At 34.2% G+C, this 22,668-nt stretch overlaps 1 protein-coding gene and 1 pseudogene across 1 annotated transcript in view; one reads left to right on the top strand and one right to left on the bottom strand.

The window, feature by feature from the left end:
* HOOK1 (hook microtubule tethering protein 1) overlaps positions 1 to 22,668 on the top strand; it is a 64,742-nt gene that overhangs the window by 21,496 nt on the left and 20,578 nt on the right. The window contains exons 6-12 of the mRNA XM_030870312.2: positions 4,968 to 5,035; positions 6,208 to 6,270; positions 7,203 to 7,286; positions 12,485 to 12,651; positions 18,955 to 19,095; positions 20,233 to 20,434; positions 21,246 to 21,356. Of these exons, the coding sequence (XP_030726172.1) occupies positions 4,968 to 5,035; positions 6,208 to 6,270; positions 7,203 to 7,286; positions 12,485 to 12,651; positions 18,955 to 19,095; positions 20,233 to 20,434; positions 21,246 to 21,356 (836 nt within the window). The remainder of the gene's footprint in view (positions 1 to 4,967; positions 5,036 to 6,207; positions 6,271 to 7,202; positions 7,287 to 12,484; positions 12,652 to 18,954; positions 19,096 to 20,232; positions 20,435 to 21,245; positions 21,357 to 22,668) is intronic.
* Positions 20,737 to 21,220, bottom strand: LOC115860488 (large ribosomal subunit protein eL43-like; annotated as a pseudogene).

Raw genomic sequence — 22,668 nt, 5'->3', positions numbered from 1 at the left:
TCTCCTTAAGGTGAAACTTGGTGAATGTCGAGCAGGTGTTTGCAGGAAGCTGTATAAGTCTCTTCATTGAAAACCTTCCTGAAATGAACTAAGTAGGTGATAAATGAAACTTTCTGAGCTTAGATCTTAAGAGTTCACTGAATACAGGCATACCTTGTTTTATTGAGCTCTGCTTTATTGTGTTTTTCACAAATTGAAGGTTTGTGGTAACCCTATGTCCAACAAATCTATTAGCACCACTTTTCCAACAGCATTTGCTCACTTCATGTCTCTGTGTCACATTTTTGTAATTCTCACAGTATTTCAAACTTTTTCATTATTATTATATTTGTTATGGTGATCTGTGATCAGTGCTTTTTGGTGTTACTATTGTAATTGTTTTTTTTTAATTAATTAATTAATTTATTTATTTTTGGCTATGTTGGGTCTTCGTTTCTGTGCGAGGGCTTTCTCTAGTTGTGGCGAACAGGGGCCACTCTTCGTTGTGATGCGCGGGCCTCTCACTGTTGTGGCCTCTCTTGTTGCGGAGCACAGGCTCCAGACGCGCAGGCTCAGTAGTTGTGGCTCACGGGCCCATTTGCTCCGCGGCATGTGGGATCTCCCTGGACCAGGGCTCGTACCCGTGTCCCCTGCATTGGCAGGCAGATTCTCAACAACTGCGCCACCAAGGAAGTCCTATTGTAATTGTTTTGAGGCACCATGAACTGCACCCATAGTAACGTGGTAAACTTAATCAGTAAATGTTATAAATGTTGTATGTGTTCTTACCGCTCCACCAACCAGCCATTTCCCCATCTCTCTCCCTTCCTCCGGCCTCCCTACTCCCTGATACACAGCAATATTGAAATTAGGCCAGTTAATAACCCTGCAGTGGCCTCTTCGTGTTCAAGTGAAAGGAAGGGTCCCACATCTCTTACTTTAAATCAAAAGCTAGAAATGATTAAGCTTAGTGAGGAAGGTATGCTGAAAGACAAGAGGGGCCAAGATCTAGGCCTCTTCCACTAAACAACCAAATTGTGAGTATGAAGAAAAAGTTCTTGAAGGAGATTAAAAGTGCTGCTTCAGTGAACACACCGATGATATGAAAGCGAAAGTCTTATTGTTTATAGGCAGAACATTTTAGTGGTCTGGATGGAAGATCAAACCAGCCACAACGTTCCCTTCAGCCAAAGCCTAATCTAGAGCAAGGCTCTAACTTCAATCTTGTGAAGCCTGAGAGAGATGAGAACACTGCAGAAGAAAAGTTTGAAGCTAGCAGAGGTTGGTTCATGAGGTTTAAGGAAAGCCATCTCCAGAACATAAAAGTACAAGGTGAAGCAGCAGGTACTGATGTAGAAGCTACAGCAAGTTATCTAGAAGATGTAGCTAAGATAATTAATGAAGGCCACTATATTAAACATATTTTCAGTATAGACAAAACAGCCTTTTATTGGAAGAAGATGCCATCTAGGACTTTCATAGGTAGCTAGGAAAAGTCAATGCCTGGCTTTGAAGGACATGCTGACTCTCTTGCTAATGTAGATGGTGACAGAGTTGAAGCCCGTGCTCATTTATCATTCTGGAAATCCTAGGACCTTAAGAACTATGCTAAATCTAATCTGCCTGTGTTATAAATGGAACAACAAAGGCTGGGTGACAGCACATCTGTTTACAACATGGTTTACTGACTATTTTAAGCCCACTGTTGAGACCTACTTCTCACAAAAAAAAGCATTCCTTTCAAACATTACTGCTCATTGACAAAGCACCTGGTCACTCAAGAGCTTTGATGGAGATGTTCAACAAAATTAATGTTGTTTTCATACCTGCTAACAAAACACCTATTCTGCAACCCATGGATCAAGAAGTAATTTTGACTTTTAAGTCTTGCTATTTAAGAAATACATTTTGTAAGGCTATAACTGCCATAAATAGTGATTCCTCTGATGGATCTGGTTTTCAAAGTACATTGAAAACTTTATGGAAAAGATTTACTATTGTAGATACCATTAAGAATATAGGTGATAAGGGGGTTCCCTTTTCTCCACACCCTCTCCAGCATTTATTGCTTGTAGACTTTTTGATGATGGCCATTCTGGCTAGTGGGAGGTGATACTCATTGTGGTTTTGATTTGCATTTCTCTAATGATTAGTGATGTTGAGCATCTTTTCCTGTGCTTTCTGGCCATCTGTATGTCTTTTTTTAGAGAAATGTCTATTTAGATTTTCTGCCCATTTTTTGATTGGCTTGTTTGGGGTTTTTTTGATATTGAGATGCATGAGCTGTATGTATATTTTGGAGATTAATCCCTTGTCGGTTGCATTGTTTGCAAATATTTTCTCCCATTCTGTGGGTTGTCTTTTCATTTTGTTTATGGTTTCTTTTGATGTGTAAAAGCTTTTAAGTTTAATTAGGTCCCATTTGTTTATTTTTGGTTTTATTTTCATTACTCTAGGAGGTGAATCCAAAAAGATCTTGCTGTGATTTATGTCAAAGATTGTCCTGCCTGTGTTTTCCTCTAAGAGTTTTTATAGTATCCAGTCTTACATTTAGGTCTTTAATCCATTTTGAGTTTTTTTTGTGTGTATGATGTTAGGGAATGTTCTAATTTCATTCTTTGACATGTGGCTGTCCAGTTTTCCCAGCACCACTTATTGAAGAGACTGTCTTTTCTTCATTGTATATTCTTGTCTCCTTTGTCATAGACTAATATACCATAGGTGTGTGGGTTTATCTCTGGGCTTTCTATCCTGTTCCATTGTTCTATATTTCTGTTTTTGTGCCAATACCAAACTATTTTGATTACTGTAGCTTTGTAGTATAGTCTGAAGTCAGGGACCCTGATTCCTCCAGCCGTGTTCTTCTTTCTCAAGATTGCTTTGGCTATTCAGGGTCTTTGTGTTTCCATACAAATTTTAAGATTTTTTGTTATAGATTTGCAAAAAATGCCATTAGTATTTTGATAGGGATAGCATTGAATCTGTAGATTACCTTGGGTAGTATAGTCATTTTGACAATATCAATTCTTCTAATCTGAGAACATGGTATATCTTTCCATCTGTTTGTGTCATCCTACACTGTTGGTGGGAACGTAAATTGGTACAGCCACTATGAAGAACAGTATGGAGGTTCCTTTAAAGACTAAAAATTGATTTGATCCAGCAATCCCACTCCTGGGCATATATCCAGAGAAAACCATAATTTGAAAAGGTACATGCACCCCAGTGTTCACTGCAGCACTATTTACAATAGCCAAGACATGGAAGCAACCTAAATGTCCATCGACAAATGAATGGATAAAGAAGATGTGGTACATATATACAATGGGATATTACTCAGCCATAAAAAAGAATGAAAGAATGCCATTTACAGCAACATGGATAGACCTAGAGATTATCATACTGAGTGAAGTAAATCAGAGAAAGACAAATACCATATGATATCACTTATATGTGGAATCTAAAAAATGATACAAATGAACTTATTTACAGAACAGAAACAGACTCACAGACTTAGGAAACAAACCTATGTTTACCAAAGGGGAAGGGTAGTGGGGAGGGATAAATTAGGAGGTTGGGATTAACATATGCACACTACCATATATGAAATGGATAATCAACAGAGACCTACTCTATAGCACAGGGAACTCTACTCAGTTCTCTGTAATAACCTATATCAGAAAAGAATATGAAAAATAATGGATATATATGTGTATGTATAACTGAATCACTTTGCTGTACACCTGAAATGAACACAACATTGTAACTCAACTATACTCCAGTGTAAAATAAAAACTTTTTAAAAATAAAGGAATGTTTCCCTTGAGGGGAAAAAAAGAACATAAGTGATTGATGGGAAGAGGTCAAAATATCAACATTAACAGGAGTTTGGAAAAAACTGATTCCAACTCTCATACATGACTTTAAGTGGTTCAAGACTTAAGTGGAGGAAGTAACTGGATATGTGGTAGAAATAGCAAGAGAATTAGAAGTGGAGCTTAAAGGTATGACTGAATTATTGCCATCTCATGACAAAATGTTAACAGACGAGTTGCTTCTTATGGATGAGCAAAGAAAGTGGTTTCTTGCGATGGAATCTACTCCTGGTGAACATGCTATGAAGACTGTTGAAATGACAATAAAGAATTTAGAAATTACATAAACTTAGTTGATGAAGCAGCAGCAGAATTGGAGAGGATGGACTCCAATTCTGAAAGAAGTTCTACTGTGGGTAAATGCTATCAAACAGCACTGCATGCTACAGAGAAATTGTTTGTGAAAGGAAAGGTCAATTGACATGGCAGACTTCACTGTTGTCTTATTTTAAGAAATTGCCACAGACACCCCAGCTTTCACCACCACCCTATTCAGTCAGCAGCCATCAACATCAAGATAAGATCCTCCACCAGTAAAAAGGATTACCACATGCTAAAGTCTCAGATGATGGTTAGCATTTTGTTAGCAATAAAGTACTTTTTAATTAAGGTTTGTACGTTGTTTTTTTAGACATAATGCTATTGTCACTTAATACACTACAGTATTGTGTAAATATAACTTTTATATGTACTGGGAAACTAAAAAATTCGTGTGACTCACTTTATTGCGATAATTGCTTTATTGGGGTGTTTTGGAACTGAACTGGTACTATCTCTGTGGTATACCTGTACATGTGAATTCATCTCATAATACTGAATATTTAACAAGAGGAAAGAAATTGTCATATTGTTTTAACATTAATTGCAATTTCTTCTCTTTTTCTTCCTTGTCAGAAAATTAGAGATTTTCTTTAAAACATTTATAGATATTTTTATGAATATTTTCAGTTCTGCTCATTTGTTTACAATGGACATATTTTTTGTGGTAAAATAATATACTTGTATAAAGAATTATGTGTAGTGAATGAATTTTTATGTTGTTAATTGAACGACTAAATTTCTATGGGTGAAGAGTAGGGTTTTTTCAGATCTGATTTTTTTTTTTAATCATAGAACATATTCAAAATATAATGACACTGGAAGAGTCTGTTCAACATGTGGTCATGACTGCCATTCAAGAGGTAAGCTATATCATGATCACATATGTGTGAAAATCCTAAACCACATTATATAAAACTGTTCACATAGATTTTATGGATGTATATTTCACCCCTGTATAAACGAGCCCTTTGTAGTAGGTTTACTTATCTTTGGCTGTTGTGTCTTCCCCAAAAATTTCTTATAAGGACTTGAAGCCCAATTGTAGTACCTCTGCATTTTAAAAGTTAAATTAACATTGTCAGTTTCCTTTAAATAACTTCAACTAAGCAAGATAAACAGCCTCTTGCCAGTTAGGAGTTTTTATAACTTCTCTTTGTTTCTGCCAGGTAGAGTAATCTTTTCTGAAATTTTAAAGTGTGTGTGTGTATGTATCTCATATGCATTTTCAGAATGTTAGAACTGTGAGCAAATAGAGTGAAAATTAGGTTTCGGAGCCAGGTAACCTGAATTCAAGCCAGTCTAGTTATCTAAGTTGTACCATAGAGATTCCGAATTCATTCGGTGCATGTTCATTCTTAAAATCAGAACAAAAGGCTGAGATGAAGTCAAGTGAAAAGGAGGCCTGAGGGAAAGTTGAGTGAAGGGTTAGTGAGGAAAACATAGTTTGGAAGAGGCATGACTTAGAGGGAGCCAGCATCTAGGACTTTAGAAGTGTGTATACTCTGAGTTTGCATTGCTGGTTGGAATTCAAAACATCACTATGCATAAATCTGCCTTTCATATGCAGAAAAGTTATTTTACAGGATCCTATTTTTTTCATATAATTGTAACTCCTACTTTTAAAATGACTTCTCAAATTAGGAATTTTGCCACATCACTCATTTAAAGCTCTATTTTTAAAGTGCCAATTCATGTTACGGAAAAATAAATTTTTTTATTATGTGATGTGTTCAGTTTTATTTAGTAATTCATTGTTTAGAACTTGAATTATAATTTTTCAGTACATTAGTATTTTAAATATATCTAAATATTTCAAGCACATTTTACTTATGTCCTCATGTCAATGTAATGCTTGAACACTGTGTTATTTAGCTTAAACCTCTATTCATTTTTTATTTGAATAATATAAGGATCATCAAATTAAGGCAAGGAAAAGTTAAACATAAAGCATTTTACTTTCCTTTCAAGTAAACATATTTTTTACTGTGTAAATCTTACTTTATTGTACTTAATTTTACTATTTTAATTCTAGTTGATGAGTAAAGAAATAGTGAGCTCTCCTACAAATGATGCTGTTGGAGAATTAGAGCAACAGGTGAGTATTTTAGTATGTGAGGAAAATGTTGCACAGTGATAGAGTTCCTTTGTCAATTACTATCTTAAAGGCTTACATAGGAGACCACATACAAGATTATTTTCTTCCATGAAATTTAGTATATTCTCCTATAAGATCTTAATTGACTATTATGCATTCCTTCATGAATGCAAGTAGTGTTCATCTCCAGAGTTTTTAATGATCATGTTTGAAGAGATGAGTGGCATTAAACTTTCCTGACATTTGTTAATACATATGTGGCCCATTCTGTATAGTTACATAATTAAATAGTACTTAAAAATTCTGCTGAATTCTAATTTACATAATAAGGAAATATGATTTTTGTCACAGTTGCTTTCCTCTAATATTGAAGAATTAACTCAAAGGTCCTGTACTCAGGGCTTCTTTCCCTGGTTGTTTTACACAGTTGTTTTACATGGAGGAAAAGGCACACTCCTCTTCTGTATAACCAATCTGGGTTATAAGGGGAAGGGTAAGAGGAGAGGTAAATGCATCAAATACTTTTCCTGTTATATGTTTGGACATCTGACTTTCATGAGTGTCACCAGCCATCTCAAGAAGTATTTCAAATTAAAAAAATTTTTTTCTATAAAAATTTTATTTAAATATAAACATGCTGTGCTCTAAATTTTTTTCTGTGATAAAATAAACAGTTCATCCTCTAATACTCTGTTTTAAATATTTCACAAAGATTTACATAAAATTTTATTTCTGTGGGACCTTAGCCTTAAATGTTAATGAGACTCTGTTGATATTATTTACAGAAAAACAACATATTACTACTTATTTGTTAATAGGTAAATTTTAAAAGCATTTCCAACATCAGTGTATATATGTGTTTTGATAAAAGTATATTTTTCAATTTGTTTCAAAATGTGATTTACTAAGAGTTAGGACATTTTCTATTTCAGCTTAAAAGGGCCCTGGAAGAACTTCAGGAAGCACTAGCAGAAAAAGAAGAACTGAGGCAAAGATGCCAAGAACTAGATATGCAGGTATGGATCGAAGAATAATTTCCTCTTTAAATTTACAGGAGTCTTATTTTAATTAATTAATTAGTAAAGTGTTTTGGAGGTTGGGTTTCATTTCATGGAGGGACCATTGAAAGAGTCTGTTATAGGCTTGACTCTTCAAACATGAACTTTATAATTCTTCTTTTAGAGTTGAAAATTGCTTGCTTAACTACTTCATTGAGAGGGTCATTCTAATTGCAGAATTTCAGCTGCTTAGATGATGCCTTGGTTTGTTGTTTTGTAAAAAGGGGAAACTAAAGTATCTGCTTTATAGGGTATGAATATTAAGTGGCGTCCTTTATGGAAATATTTAGAAGGGCTTGACCCCCAATAAATTTGAGATCCAAGTTTGTTTTGCTAACATGTATGTGTATATGAACACATGTATGTGATTCTTGGGTTCCTATGCACATACGTGTTAGCAAAATAAACTTGACAGGAGAGACGGTAGTTAACAGTTAAAGGAGTAGATTGTCAAACCAGGCTGCCTATATTCAGAACCTGGTTATGTTACTAGCTGGTTGTATATGCTCAGGCAAATTGCTTAATTTCTCTATACTTCATATTTCTCTTTTGAGATATGATGTGTTAATAGTATATATCTCCCAGAGTGATAATTACATTTAAATGAATTAATATACATAAAGCACTTAAAGCAGGGTCTGGTGCATAGGGCTGTGTATATGTTTGCATGTATTGTTATTATTGTTATGTGAAAATTATGCAATAAGTCTCGAAAAATTATACAAAGATTTAAATGTACCATCATATTATGCTGTATGTAAATTGCACTTTTCATTCAAATAATGAGCTACATAAATAATTGACTCTGAAAAGTGTGAAGACAAGGAACAAAGGTTGTGGTAGCATTATCCTTGCTTGATGAGATAAATATCTAAAGTGATAGGGCTGGGTAATATTTCTAACATTCAAGGGTCTGCAAATAAGAAAACGAGAAGTGACTTGGTCAGGGTGACTCAGCTACGTAGGACAGTGACAGCACTAGAATCCAGATCTTCTAACGTCATCTTTAAACATCACTCTTCTATGTTTGAACAAAGCCAGTGTTTATATTTGTACAAAGCTAGTGTCTCAAAATTATGAGAACGTCTACCTTTTCTCCTTTTTCCTTTCCTAACCACACTCACCTTGCATATATATCATCACATATATGCACAGACCTGCACAGCATCAGAGATGTTTTATTTTCAAGTAAGATTATATCCTCTCTCCAGAATACCTCATATAAAGAATAGAGGATTGAATCATTCAGGTATTACCAGTCTCATGTAGGATCTCTGTACAGTTTTCTGAGAAATTCTTATTCAAAAAAGAACACAAAATACTGTGTTAAAACATTTCAGTGTTTGTAACACATGATGGAGAGTATGTGATGATCTGATTTTAGTTGAAAAGTGTAGACATCCCAAGTTTTGGCATTTTTAATTCCAGTATCAAAATAGAGTCAACCCTCAACTATCTGCTACACATGTGAAATGAATATAATCAAAACTGCATATAATCAAAACAAAAATAATTAATTTAACAATATGAATTTCACACAGGTGTATATGATACCCCAATTTTATAAGGAAAATTATTTTTGAAAAATGTTTACTTTTAATCATACGTCACTTGAGAGTGATTCTAAAATTTGGGGGGAATTCTTTTTTTAATACTCAACCAAATAAACCAAAAAAGAAAAATAAGCTGCAAAGAAATTCACCAAGGGCAGGTGAATAAACAAAAGGGCATAACCTAATGAAGTTAAATTAAAAGCTGGTAATCAAGGAAAGAAGCAGGCATATGATGTTGACAGAGGTACTGCATGGCAGGAACCTGCTGTTCTTCCTTCATCCCCAGCCCATGCAGGGGAATCAACAAAAATCTTGAGACTTCCCACAGTAATCTACCCAATCAGAAGGAAGTTCACACTATGAGTCCTTCATTTTCTTTGGACTGGGGAAGAGTGGAAATGATGGCTAAGAAGAAACTAAGGACTCTTTCTGATAGGAACAAAAGCTGTAGGGCCACACACTGAATTGGGGAAACAGTCTGATGCCCAAAGGAATTTCTCCATGGGAATGGAATATACTTCTCACCACCCTGGTATGAAGTACTTAAACCTCAGAAATGAGAGCCTAGCCCAGGTGTTATAAAAAGATTGCCCGTTGTCTCAGCTGCCCCGATGCTGCCCCCCCCGCCCCACTATCTTCCCTGACCATTCACAAGGCTATATAGAGAGGTGGAGAGAAAACAGTCCCAACTATTACCCAGAGGGGAGAACATACTGGGCCATGGGTTACAGTGGAAAGGGTGTCCAAGAAGTCTTCAACACTATGCCAGAACAAACAGGGTATCTTAACTGCCCACAAAACATGAACTAGATGAAAAGAATCAGAGCATGACATCTCTGTGAACATTACAGACTAAAACCAAAAACAGACAAGAGCATGTAAAAGACAACAGCCAAGCTTAGAAAATAACTTTCACTTCATTTAGTATTACAGTTTCATAAGAACACATCAATAGAATAGACTAGGTGGTAGGACAACAAAGTGAAGATTTGAAAGGAAATCGCAGCTAGATAGAAACAAATCAGTGAATAATGTTTAACACCAACCCTTACCCTAGTTAAGCTGTCAGACTTCAAGAATACAGGAAAAACAACTCAGTCAGTCAAGCAGAAAAGGTAAGTCACCCACAAAGATAAGAAAATCAGGCTCCCCTACAACTTCCATGCCGGAACGTAGAGGAGCAATATCCGCAAAATGCTGAGGCAGGGAAACAGCATTAACTGAGGAGTGCAGGTGCAAACTCCCTTTCTTGAAAAAAAACTACTCATTGACACAATCCAGTTAGCAAACATGTTTTAATCAGAATAAAGAATGCAAGAACAGAGGAGATTCTGTAGTGAAAGATCTGGTGATGAAGCTCAATCCATTTAAATAAAGATCTGTGTGAGTTCTGTGTAAATTATGGTTATAGATACTGGGACAAATGAAATTATGACTCATTAAGTCAGGAGTAAGGCCTGATTATGCGTACTTTAAAAAAAGATAGAAAAAAAAATCCACATGAGAATTTGATGTAAAGTTTTGAGAAACTTTCACAAAGTTTTGGTCCAAGATGATTATGGGGCCTTGGGGCAAGTTAGGACAGGTTTATCAACCACTCTATACCTGCCTTTCCCAGTCATTATTCATACCACCTGGCAGCAGTAGGTAACACTGCTTCACTTATTGCAGTAACAGAGGCTGGTTATTCTTGCTTCTAGTATGTTAGAGAAAAGCATACTTTTACCCAGCATTGTATAAGAGTCAATGAGGCAGTTATTTTCAAACTTAAGGTGTCTACATACAGAGTATGTGCGACTGGGCACAATGTGATAAAGAGGACTCCAGCTATAGAAGTTTACTTTATATTTTAATTTTTAAAATAATTATAAAAATATTAAGTCTGAGTGATGTGAGAATATGAGTATTATTTTTGAGCTTTTTTTTTCTTTTTTAGCTTTTTGAACTTTCTGTCTCTTTTAAATAGCTCAGAGAGAGACAGAGACAGAGAGAAACAGAAAGGGACAGAGGCAGGTACAGAGTGAACCTAAACAAAATATCACCATGGCATCTTGTTAAAAGAGATGCCTAGAACCACCACTGGACACTCTTAAGTCACCCATCTGGGATGGGTCCGAGGAATTCTCATGTTTAATACCCACCTCCTTCATATCTGTGATAAAGGTGGCTCTAGAACCACAATGTAAATTGCATGGATAGGAACAAGGTTGGTTACCCACTAGATATTGAAAACTAAGTTTGCCCGTGCTCCTCTCCCTTCTTCAGGGGATTCTTAGCCAGTTTGAAGACAGGGTATTGTTTCTCCTCTACCAGTCTTTTTACAACAGCCCCTACCTTCAAGCTAGAACGAGATCTTGTTTTCTTTGTGGGCCCCCAACCCCCCATAGTATACTTCCACCAAAGCACCACATTTTCTGTCCTGTAATTGTTTACATTTCTGCTGTAGCGATCTTAAAAGGGCACAACCTCTCATTCTTTTTTGTATCCCAAACACTTAGGATTGTACATGACAGGTCATTAGACTGCTTGCATGACAAGAATGGATGCATGCACTGAATTTAGGAAGAGAAACTGTTTCCTCCTAGACAGGTCACTAGACTGCTTGCATGACAAGAATGGACGCATGCACTGAATTTAGGAAGAGAAACTGTTTCCTCCTAGTCTGGGAACAGTTTCCCAGCCTTTGTTTGTGTTCCTCATTTGGAGGACAGTGTTTGTAACATACCTACATTGTATTTAAGACTATAATTTGATTTTAATTTCCTCTTATTAGCTTGGTGTGTCAATATGTAGTCCCATTCCCATAACTGGACTGAATTGATTATACCTTTTGAAAATATAAATAGCATACTTGTGCAATATTATATTGTAAGTTATGGGAGGTCAACCTTTTTTCAAACTAATCTTAATAAAATCACACATAAACTTCTAGTCTTATAAAAGGTCACAGCCTTAGCTGTAAATTTTTAAAGATGTTTTTAAATGAAAAAGAAATAAAACTGAGAGAGCAAATCATGCTTAACATAAATATGTAAGTAAAATTAAAAATGTATCAAGTGCTGATGTTGATGTGATTCTGAAGTTACATGTTTGTATCCATTTTAAATAGTTTCAGTGTGCAGTTGCATTCAATTCAGGTTTTTGTTACTGATTCATTAACCAAATAATGTGCCCTATTGCCTGAAGACGTGATGTGTAACTGATAATTTTCTACCAGGAACCTAAAATGGTAACTTTGTATATATGTGTGTATATTTTGGCTTACTAGGTAACAGCATCCTAAAAATTTATACCTAAAAGGGAAACAAATTAATTTTTTGAAGTTCATTGGTATTTAGAGATTTTAGAGACTTAGAAACATTTTCTTTTCAGAACTAAAGCAAACATAACATTTGAAAGATATTCTTATATGAATTAACTCTGTTTTCTCTGTATTAAGAAAGTTGATTTCTTCTGACCCAAATCTCCCAGACCCAGAACTCCAGAGTTCTAAGGATCCTTAGAAATTATCTAGTCTGCTTGACCAAGCTATTTAATGGCTTGGTCAGATTTATTCTAAGCTTTTTTGCTATTGATGCTTATGTTTGTGTATTTGTTTTTTAGGTGACAGCACTTCAAGATGAAAAGAATTCACTAGTTTCTGAGAATGAGATGATGAATGAAAAACTTGACCAGTTGGATGGCTCTTTTGATGATCCAAATACAATGGTTGCAAAAAAGTATTTTCATGCACAGTTGCAACTAGAACAATTACAGGAAGAAAACTTCAGGTAACATTTGTAGTGGAAATCATTTTATACAGTTTTATTAAAATAGTAGCTAAAAAATCATAATATCAACAACTAATTTTTAAGCATTACAAAGCATGTTTAAGCATTACAAAGCATGTTGAAAATACTGAATGGTGTAAGTGGTTCCTGCCCTCATAGGGCTAACAGTTCAGTTTGGCAAGTAGGATACATACGTAAAAAACAAAACAATTCAAAATAATGTGTGATAAGGGCCAAATGAAGGCCATAGGCAAGTCCAAGAGTCGTTTAAAGGAGTGATTGCTGAAGCCTGGGGAGAAGTGGGAGTTTCTTACATAGGAGAAGGAACTTGATAATAAATGGAAAAGATGTAAATCTCAAGCTAAAGAAGATGCTTTTCATATAAACTTTTATATTTCTTCTTTTAAAAAAAAAGTGTACATCTAACCTTTAATAAAAATTGATTGTCTCTTATGTGCTTACCACTGAGCCTTGCACTATAAGGCCTTGAGGGTAGGTGCTCCAGTTGTACTGTATGTATTTTTGTTGTTGTTACTTTATTATTTTTTATTATTATTAGTTTTTTGTTTGTTTGTTTTTTTTGCGGTACACGGGCCTCTCACTGGTGTGGCCTCTCCCGTTGCGGAGCGCAGGCTCCAGACGTGCAGGCTCAGCGACCATGGCTCATGGGCTCAGCCGCTCCGCGGCATGTGGGATCCTCCCGGACCGGGGCACGAACCCACATCCCCTGCATCGGCAGGCGGACTCTCAACCACTGCGCCACCAGGGAAGCCCCGTTGTTACTTTATTTTGATATGATTTCAAACTTACCAAGAAAGTTGCAACAATAGTATAAGGAGCTCCTTTATACCTTTCATTCAGATTTGACAGTTGTTTTACAGTTTTCTTCATTTGATTTCATTTCATTTGATTATGTAAAGCAGTCTCTTTACATAATCATATATATATATATATATATATATATATACACACACATATATATATACACACGTGTTAGTTTTTGGAACCATTTGAGAGTAAAATGGAGACATGCCCCTTTACCCCTATATACTTCAGTATGTATTTCCTAAGAACAAAGATATTCTCTTATAAATCACAGCATAGTGATCAAAATAGTGAATTGGTCATTGATACAATATCATTATCTAACCCACAGATCATATTCAAATTCCAGCAGCTATTTCAGTGTCCTTTATAGGTAATTTTTTTCTTGGTTCAGAATCTAATCCGGGATCATGCATTGCATTTAGGAAATGGATCCATTTATTGATAGTAATGGATATTCAATGGACAATAGTTCCATTACTGTCATCATTTGTCTTGATGTTTAAATTGTCCCAGATTTGACCACTGAGAAACCTTTCAATTTCAACATGTTGCTATCCTTCTTTGAGTATTTTCTTACTTACTGGCACAACAAAATGTTCCAGACTCTTCTTATTCTTCCTCAACTCTAGAATCAGCCATTTCTCCAAGAAGCCCTTATTGCTTTTAGTGGAGAATGTTATTTAGAAACAAAGAACTATGCTCCTGATGAAACTTTCTGTCATTACTTCTGAGCCACCTTGGTGTACAGAGCTAGGAAATACTCTTGCACAGGTTCATACCAGTCCATGTTTGCACACGTGCGTATATGCACATATCTGCATTTATTTTCATACCTACAATTATGAACAATGCGTTCATCTTATCATCTTCCATTTTAGTCCAGTGACTTCAGGGTTCATTCTGATTTTCTCCATTTCCAAATTGTAACTCCCTTCTCCAACAGTGAGAAACCTGGCTTCCACTTTCCTCAATACATTTCCTCATTTACTCAATCCCAAAACACATAGGAAGTAAGAATTGCTAACCCATACCTCTGTAAAAAGCAAACTAATACTAGACTTCAGTACATTTACAGTTCTGTTTTTGTTATGATGACATTTGCATATTGTGAAATGAATAAATGCTGAGTACAATTTGGCATGTTTTAACAAATGCATACATTTTTGTAACTCACACTTTTATTGTTTGATAGATCATTTCTGTCACTACAGAAAGTTCCCCTATGCCCTTCCCAGTCAACCCCTATCTCCCAGAGAGTAATTACTCTTCTGATTATTTTCCACCATGGATATGTTTTCTCTCATCTAGAAGTTCTTATAAATTGAACTGCAATATGAATTCTTTGGTGACTGGCTTCTTATGCTCAGCATATTTGTGAAATTTACAGATGTTGCTGAATATATCAGTAGTTCATTATTTTTTATTGCTGAGTAGTATTCCATTATATGGAATTATTTCTCATTATGACACATTTTGCTTATTCATTTTCCTTTAGATGGGCATTTGGGTTTCCAGATTTTGGCTAATATAAATAAAGCTGGTATGAACATTGGAGTATAAGACTTTTTGTGAACATATTTTTTCATTTCTCATTGGCAAATACATGAATGAACTGGTATTGCTGAGTTACACATTATGTCTGTGTTTAGTGTTAAAAGATACTGGCAAACCATTTCCCAAAGTGTTCATATTGTTTTACATTCCCACCAGCAGTGCTTGCTGCTGGTTGCTCTAGTTACTCTGCCTGTATAACATAACTTGGCTTTATCAAGCTTTTTAATTTTAGTTATCCCAGAGGATGTGTTAAGGGTGTTGAATTGTGGCTTTAATTTGTATTTTCCTGATAACTAATGATATGGTAAGCCCCTTTTCTTGTGCTTATTGGCAATATATCTTACATTGTGAATCGTCTCTTCACACTGTTAGCCTATTTTTAAATTGGGTTGTTTGTCTTTATTACTGAGTTGTAGGAGTTTTAAAAATATATATTCTGGATACAAAATCTTTGTCAGATATACAGGTAGTAATATTTCATCCATTCTTGGCTTGCCTTTTCATTTTTCAAATGGTATCTGAAAGAGTTAAAGTTCTTAACTTAGGTGAAGTCTGATTTATCAGTATTTTTAAGATCAGTGCTTTTCGTGCACTGTCCGAGAAATCTTTGTCTGCTCCCTTGTCATGAAAATACACTCTACGGTTTTCTTCTAGAATCTTTATAGTTTTAACTTTCACATTTAGGTCTGTGATCCATCTTGAACTGATTTTTTGAAACTAGTGTGAGGTGTGGATGTGAAGCTTTATTTTTATTTTCCTTATGAGTATTTAGTTGTTCCAGTATCATCAGCTGAAAAGAAATTTATTTTACTCTGTCAAATTGCTTTGGCACCTTAGTGAAAAATGATACAACCATAAAATTTGGGTCATTTTCTGGACTCAGTTCTTTCCCATTGATCAATTTTTCTATCTTTATGCCTATAAGACACGATTTTGACCACTATGGCTCTAGAGTAAGTCATTTAAAATCAGGTAGTGTGAGTATTCCAACTTTGTTCTTTCTCCTCAAAATTTGTTTTACCTCTTCTATCCTTTGCTTTTTTAGTCAGTTTCTGTTAAAAAAACAACCTTTTGTGATTACGATTTGGATTGTATGTGATTGATACCTTGACCATATTGAGAATTTCTGTCTATGAATGTAGTATCTTCGTCTATTTAAGTCTAATTTCTCTAGCAATTTTCTGTTGTTTCCATCATAGTTTTATGTGTGTCTTCTGTTAATTTTATTCCCAAATATTTAATTTTTTTGCTGTTACAAACACAAAACATTATTCTGAAAAGTTACTGCTAATATATAGATACACAATTGATCTTTGTATATTGAAACTTTTATCTTGTATCTTGAAACTTGTGTCTTGTATTTTGAAACCTTTCTGTCTTGCAAAGTTTCTTAATTTCCTTACTGATTCTTCTAGTTGTTTATTGAAGTAGAAAATCCTAAGGAATCTACACTCACCTTGTCTATTAATAGAGCTTTACCTCTTCCTTGTATTATTTCTGCCTTGTATTTATCTTCTTTGTTTTGAGCAAGAGCAAACATCTTGGTTTGTTCTGGGTCTTTGGAGAAAATGTTCAATTAAGTACTGTCAATTATGAAGCTAGCTGTAGAGTTTTTAAATTTGCTTTTTATCAGATTGAAGGAGTTCCCCCTTTATTTCTGCCTTGCTACAAGTTTTATCATTAATTGGTGTTGATTTTTTGTCAAATGACTTTTCTGCGTCTTGAGAAGATGGTTTGGTTTTTCTTTTTCACTCTTTTAATATGATTAATTTTTGAATGTTAAAAAATCTTGTATTCTAGGGAAAACCAATTGGTCATATTTTATTGTCTTATATACATATGACTGGATTTGGTTTGCTAATATGTTGAAAGTGTTTTTGTGTCTGTCTTTATAATAGATATTGGTCTGTAACTTTTTTCTCTTGTAATGTCTTTCAGGTTTTGTTATCAGAGTTTTGCTAGTCTCATAGAATAATTAGGAAGTATTCTCTCCTCCTCTATTTTCTGAAAGAGTTTATGTAAGAATGATACTATTTTTTCCTTCAGTATTTGATAGAATTTATCAGTAAAACAATGGGATCTGTGGTTTTCTTTGTGAAAGGGCTTTTAATGGCACATGTAATTTCAGTAATGGTCATAGGGCTTTTCAGATTTTCTGTTTCATCTTATGTCAGTTTGCTAAATTGTTTTTTTCAAGGTATATGTTTTTTTGATTTCAGTTTTGAATTTTTTGGCATAAAGTTGTTCATAATATTCTATTTATTGTCCCTTTAGTGACTGTAGGAGCTGTAGTGGTATTTCCTTTTTCATTCCTGATACTGGTAATTTGTGTTTTCTCTCATTTTTCTTGGTCACTCTTGCTAGAGGTTCATCAATTTTATTAATCTTTTCAAACATCCTTTATTAACTTTCCATATTGTAAGTTTTAGATCTCTGTTCTTTATTTATTTTACTTCCTTTGGATTTAATTTGCCCTTCTTTTTTTAGCCTCTTCAAGTTAGATGATTGATTTTAAGGCTTTCTTCATTTCTAAAATTAGCCTTTAAAGCTGTAAATTTTCCTCTAAGCACTGATTTAGCTGGGTCCCCAAAATTTGATTGATTGTGTTTCTATTATTATTCAGTTTGAAATATTTTCTAATTTCCCTCGTGATTTCTTCTTTGACTTGGGGATTATTTAGAGATGTGTTGTTTAATTTCTAAATATTTAAGGCTTTTCTACAGACTTCGTATTGTGACTGATTTCTAATTTAATTTCCTTGTGGTTAGAGAACATATTCCATGAGACTTCAATCTTTTAATATTTATAATACTTATTTTATTGCTCATCATATGTTGTATTGTGGTGAGTGTTCCATGTGTACTTGCAAAGAATGTGTGTTCTGTTTTTTTGACTGACTTGTATCATAAATATTAATTATATCAAACTGGTTAATAGTGTTATTCAGATCTTTTCTGTATTTTTACTGACATTTTTGTTTAGTTCTATCATTTATTGGGAGACTGATGTTAAAATTTTCGACAGTAATTATCGATTTGTGGATCTCTGATTCTGTCAGTTTTTGCTTTATCTATTTTAAAATTTTGTTTTTACTTATATATACCTTTATGATATGTCTTTCTGATAAATTGACCCTTTTATTATTATGAATTGTCTCTCTTTATCTTTGGTAATACTTTTTGTCTTTAAAATTTTTTTGATGTTAATATAACCACCTCAGCTTTCTTTGCTTACTGTTTGCATGGTACTTTTTTTCATCTTTTTACTTTTAATATATTGTGTCTTTATATTTAAAATATTTCTTGTAACTAAAATATATTTGAGCCTTGCTTTTTTTTATCCAGTCTGATAGTCTCTGCCTTTTTAATTGGTATGTTCAGTCCATTTGACTTTTATGTAATTTTTGACATGGCTGTATTTAGGTCTATCGATTTTCTATTTTTCATTTGTTATATCTAGTCTTGGGTTTATTTTTCTTCCTTTTTTGCATTATTTTCAGTTGATCAAATAATTTTTTAATATTTTAATTACTGTATTGTCATTTTAGTTTTTGTTGTTCTAGGCTTTGAAGTATTTATTCTTTATCATAGTCTATACTTAGAGTTAATACTTTACTACTTTACACGCTATGTATATTTTTGGATAACTTTAATATATACATTTTCTCTTCATCTTTTGAAATTAAAATTCCTGTTTGAACTAGAAAACCAAGCTCAGTGTTTTAGAAGTAAAAATGAAAATTCTGAACATCTGTTGCTTCTCAGGTCTGTTTTAAAACCAACAGCTGAAAACTTTAGTTTTTCTTCTTTTGAATGCAGAATCCAAAAAAACATTTTAGAAGTAAGTTTTGCTAAGCTCATATCTCAGTAAGAAAACAAATAATGGAAATTACATTATAAATACTTGTTTTCTTTATGCAAGGCTCGAAGCTGCAAAAGATGATTACCGTGTTCACTGTGAAGAACTTGAAAAGCAATTAATTGAATTTCAACATAGGAATGATGAGTTGACTAGTCTTGCTGAGGAAACAAGAGCCCTGAAAGATGAAATAGATGTTCTTAGGTATGGCATGTCTAAATATAATTATGTCACTTCTAAGTTATTACTTAGTCATTTCAGTATTCCATATTTTAATCAGGGATTCTTAGAGTTTTCCCTATGTATCAAGTATTGATCAGTTTTTATCCAGCCTCCTAGTCTTTACTTCTTTTATGCTTGTTGATAGTTATGGACTGTTTAAGGATAACATTTGATTCTTGTTAGGACAGTTTCATAAACCTTTTTCTTATCTCTCATTTAAGAAAATGATACCTTTTTCTTAAAAATTTGTAAGCTGAGTTACTTTTAGATACATTTGGCTTGACTTTCTTGTGCTTACTAGTATATCTTGTGAAATTTTTGTGTAAGGAAATGCAGTCACAAACCACATTTTGACATTTGATAAAATATAGATAAGAATCCTAGCATTTATTTCAAGGTTATCTCAGGTTTGTCTTATAGTCTTTGACAATATAAAATTTATATTTAGTTTTTGCCTGTAAAATGTTACTGAAGCAAGTAGTCTATCCACATGACTTTTATATTTTCTGTTAAATTTTTTTAATCAGCCATTTTCTTGCACAGTTTTTAATGTCCTTATTTTAAATGAAATCTTTATAACCATTAATTTGAACTTGCATGTGATATTGAAGTGGTTTGGTTTATTTATTTATTTTTGCTCTAGCCCAGTTGTCAGATAAGCACAACTCCAAAGGGAAGTGCTTTGCTAAACAAATTATAAGTTGAGTCAACTTCCTTAGTATATCAAATACTTAGAGCAGAACTACATTAAATATTATGCACAAAGCACAATTGGCCTGTAAGCTACAGAGCAGCTCAGAATTGTTCAATTATATTTAGAAAACCATTCTTTTTTTATACATTTTTCTGATATATAAAATAGTTTGATAATTCAGTTTGTCAAATTTGAAGCATTTTTATTTTGATGACTTTATAACGGAAGGGTTGAACTTTAGACAGTTTTAGGCCTGAGTCTGTCTCCAAAGTTCTCGCAAAGTTTATGATTTCTTTTCTCTGTCCCTCTCATTTTTTTTTAACCAATTGATAGTTCATTGGGAAGACTCATTTTACAGCCAGAATAACATTGTTATGTGTACTTACTAGTTTTTACACAGTAATGTTTAGTCTTTGTTATTATAGGGCTACCTCTGATAAAGCAAATAAACTGGAGTCAACAGTTGAGATATATCGTCAGAAGCTCCAAGATCTGAATGACCTTCGCAAGCAGGTGAAAACTTTACAGGAAACAAACATGATGTATATGCATAATACAGTCAGCCTAGAAGAAGAATTAAAGAAGGCAAATGCAGCACGTACACAATTAGAAACATACAAGAGACAGGTAAGAAAATATCTTGATTTTTTAAATCAGTAAAATTGAAAAGAGTTTAACTTTGAGTTGTCTAAGTCTTTTACATTTTTGTTGGCTTCTGAGCTTGTATATTTTTTGGACATTTTTATTGTTTTGTTAGTATTTCTGGTAACCAGTGATAAATGCCTAGAGAATGGAGTTATAGCCTAAAATATTCTCTTCTGCTGTTTATCAAACAACCTAGATAAACAGGGTAGAAGGCTGATATTTTTTTTTGCTAAGTTATTATTTGTGTATTTTAAAACTTATGTTTATTCTTATCTACATGCCATTTCCACAAATTTTTTTTTTGTTATATAAATTAACCAATTTTTATAGGCTAGCAACATTTCAAATGGTGGTGCTTTACTGGGCCTTCAGTTCCTTCAGTCCTCTGATGGCAGACTTTACTGTGACAGCAGAAGTGGTATTGTAGGTCCAGGCACCACCAGCTACCGTTTTCATGCAGGAACCACAGTGCCAAATGCCCACAGCTCATCTCTTCATCTTGGTTTTGCCACAGAAGGAGCAAGTGTATTTGGCATGCTGGCTGATTTCAGTTTTCTTCACCATTTTCCTGAGGGAGGCACCATAATGGGTCCCGTATTTACCCACAATTCCAACCTTCTTGATGCATTTAGCCACGTCGCTGCAACCTAGGACCAAGCCCAGAGAGTCCACAAATATTTAGAATTAGACTATAATCTTAGTATAAATTTTATTTCCAGTTTCTCATTTATTGAACTCTGAAAAGCTATCAATATTATATACTCTCATTTTGTACTTTTGTTTCCGATAAAAGGTTCAGGATCTTCACGTTAAACTTTCCTCTGAAACCAAAAGGGCGGACACACTAGCATTTGAAATGAAGCGGCTTGAAGAAAAACACGAAGCTTTACTTAAGGAAAAAGAGGTAAACGTAAATATAATTGATATGTAATATGTATGTCTTGTTTTAGTTTTTAATACTGTCCTTGCTGTTTTAAGAATGGAAGTGATGTAATCCGTTCTGTCTTTCTCCAAATTGAAATTGGTGATATAAAAGAAAGTCTTGTAGACATTTTTTATGGGGTTTTGTAAGTTTCTTTCATATGGGAAGATGAAGTCACAGAGCCTAGGTCATGTCTCAGTGCATGTTTTCCAGCTCTAGACTGTCAGCTCCTTGAGAGCAAGGACCATAGATGCAATTTTTTAACAGCTTTTATTAGGATATAATTTATATACCATAAATTTCAGCCATTTAAAAGGTATAGTTTAATGGTGTTTAGTGTATTCCCAGGGTTGTGAAACCATTATCACAATCAAATTTTAGAATACTGTCATCACTGCAAAAAGAGACCGTGTGCCCATTAGCAGTTACCCTGCATTCTGGCCTCCCTTCCCTCAGCCTTAGCAATCATTAATCTACTTGCTGTCTCTATAGATTATATGAATATAATATATATATAATATACGAATATTATATATATGAATATATAATCATACACTTTGTGGGTTTTGTAACTGGATTCCTTCATTTAGCATAATGCTTTCAAGGTTCAACCATGTTGTAGTGTGTGTCAGTACTTCATTTTTATTGCTGAATAATAATCCATTGTATGGATATACCACATTTTATTTATCTGTTCATCAGTTTATGGACATTGGGTTGTTTCCACTTTTTGCCTATTAAATGAATAATGTGTTTATAAACATTTATGTACAAGTCTTTATGTGGACGTATGTTTTCTTTTTTTTTTAATATTTATTTTTTGGCTGCGTTGGGTCTTAGTTGCAGCACGTGGGATCTTTCCTTGCAGCACGCGGGATCTTCATTGTAGCGCGTGGGCTTCTCTCTAGTTGCAGTGTGTGGGCTTCTCTCTAGTTGTGGTGCGCAGGCTCCAAAGCACACAGGCTCTCTTGTTGTGGCACGCGGGCTTAGTTGTTGTGCGGCATGTGGGATCTTAGTTCCCCGACCAGGGATCGAACTGGCGTCTCCTACATTGCAAGACAGATTTTCAAGCACTTGGACCACCAGGGAAGTCCCTTCATTTCTTGAGTATATACCTAGGAATGGTATTGCTGGATCATATGATAACTATATTTAACTTTTTTAAGAACTACCAGACTTTTCTAAAGTGGATGAACCATTTTTCATTATCACCAGCAATTTGTAGATTCTAATTTCTCCACATCCTTGACTAAGTATATTAAATTTTAATTTTGGCTATCCTAGTGGGTATGAA

Source organism: Globicephala melas, chromosome 1, assembly GCF_963455315.2.
Source record: "Globicephala melas chromosome 1, mGloMel1.2, whole genome shotgun sequence".
NCBI classification, from domain to species: Eukaryota; Metazoa; Chordata; class Mammalia; order Artiodactyla; family Delphinidae; genus Globicephala; species Globicephala melas.
Note: the sequence above shows the minus strand (reverse complement) of the source record. Positions and strands in the feature narration are given on the sequence as shown.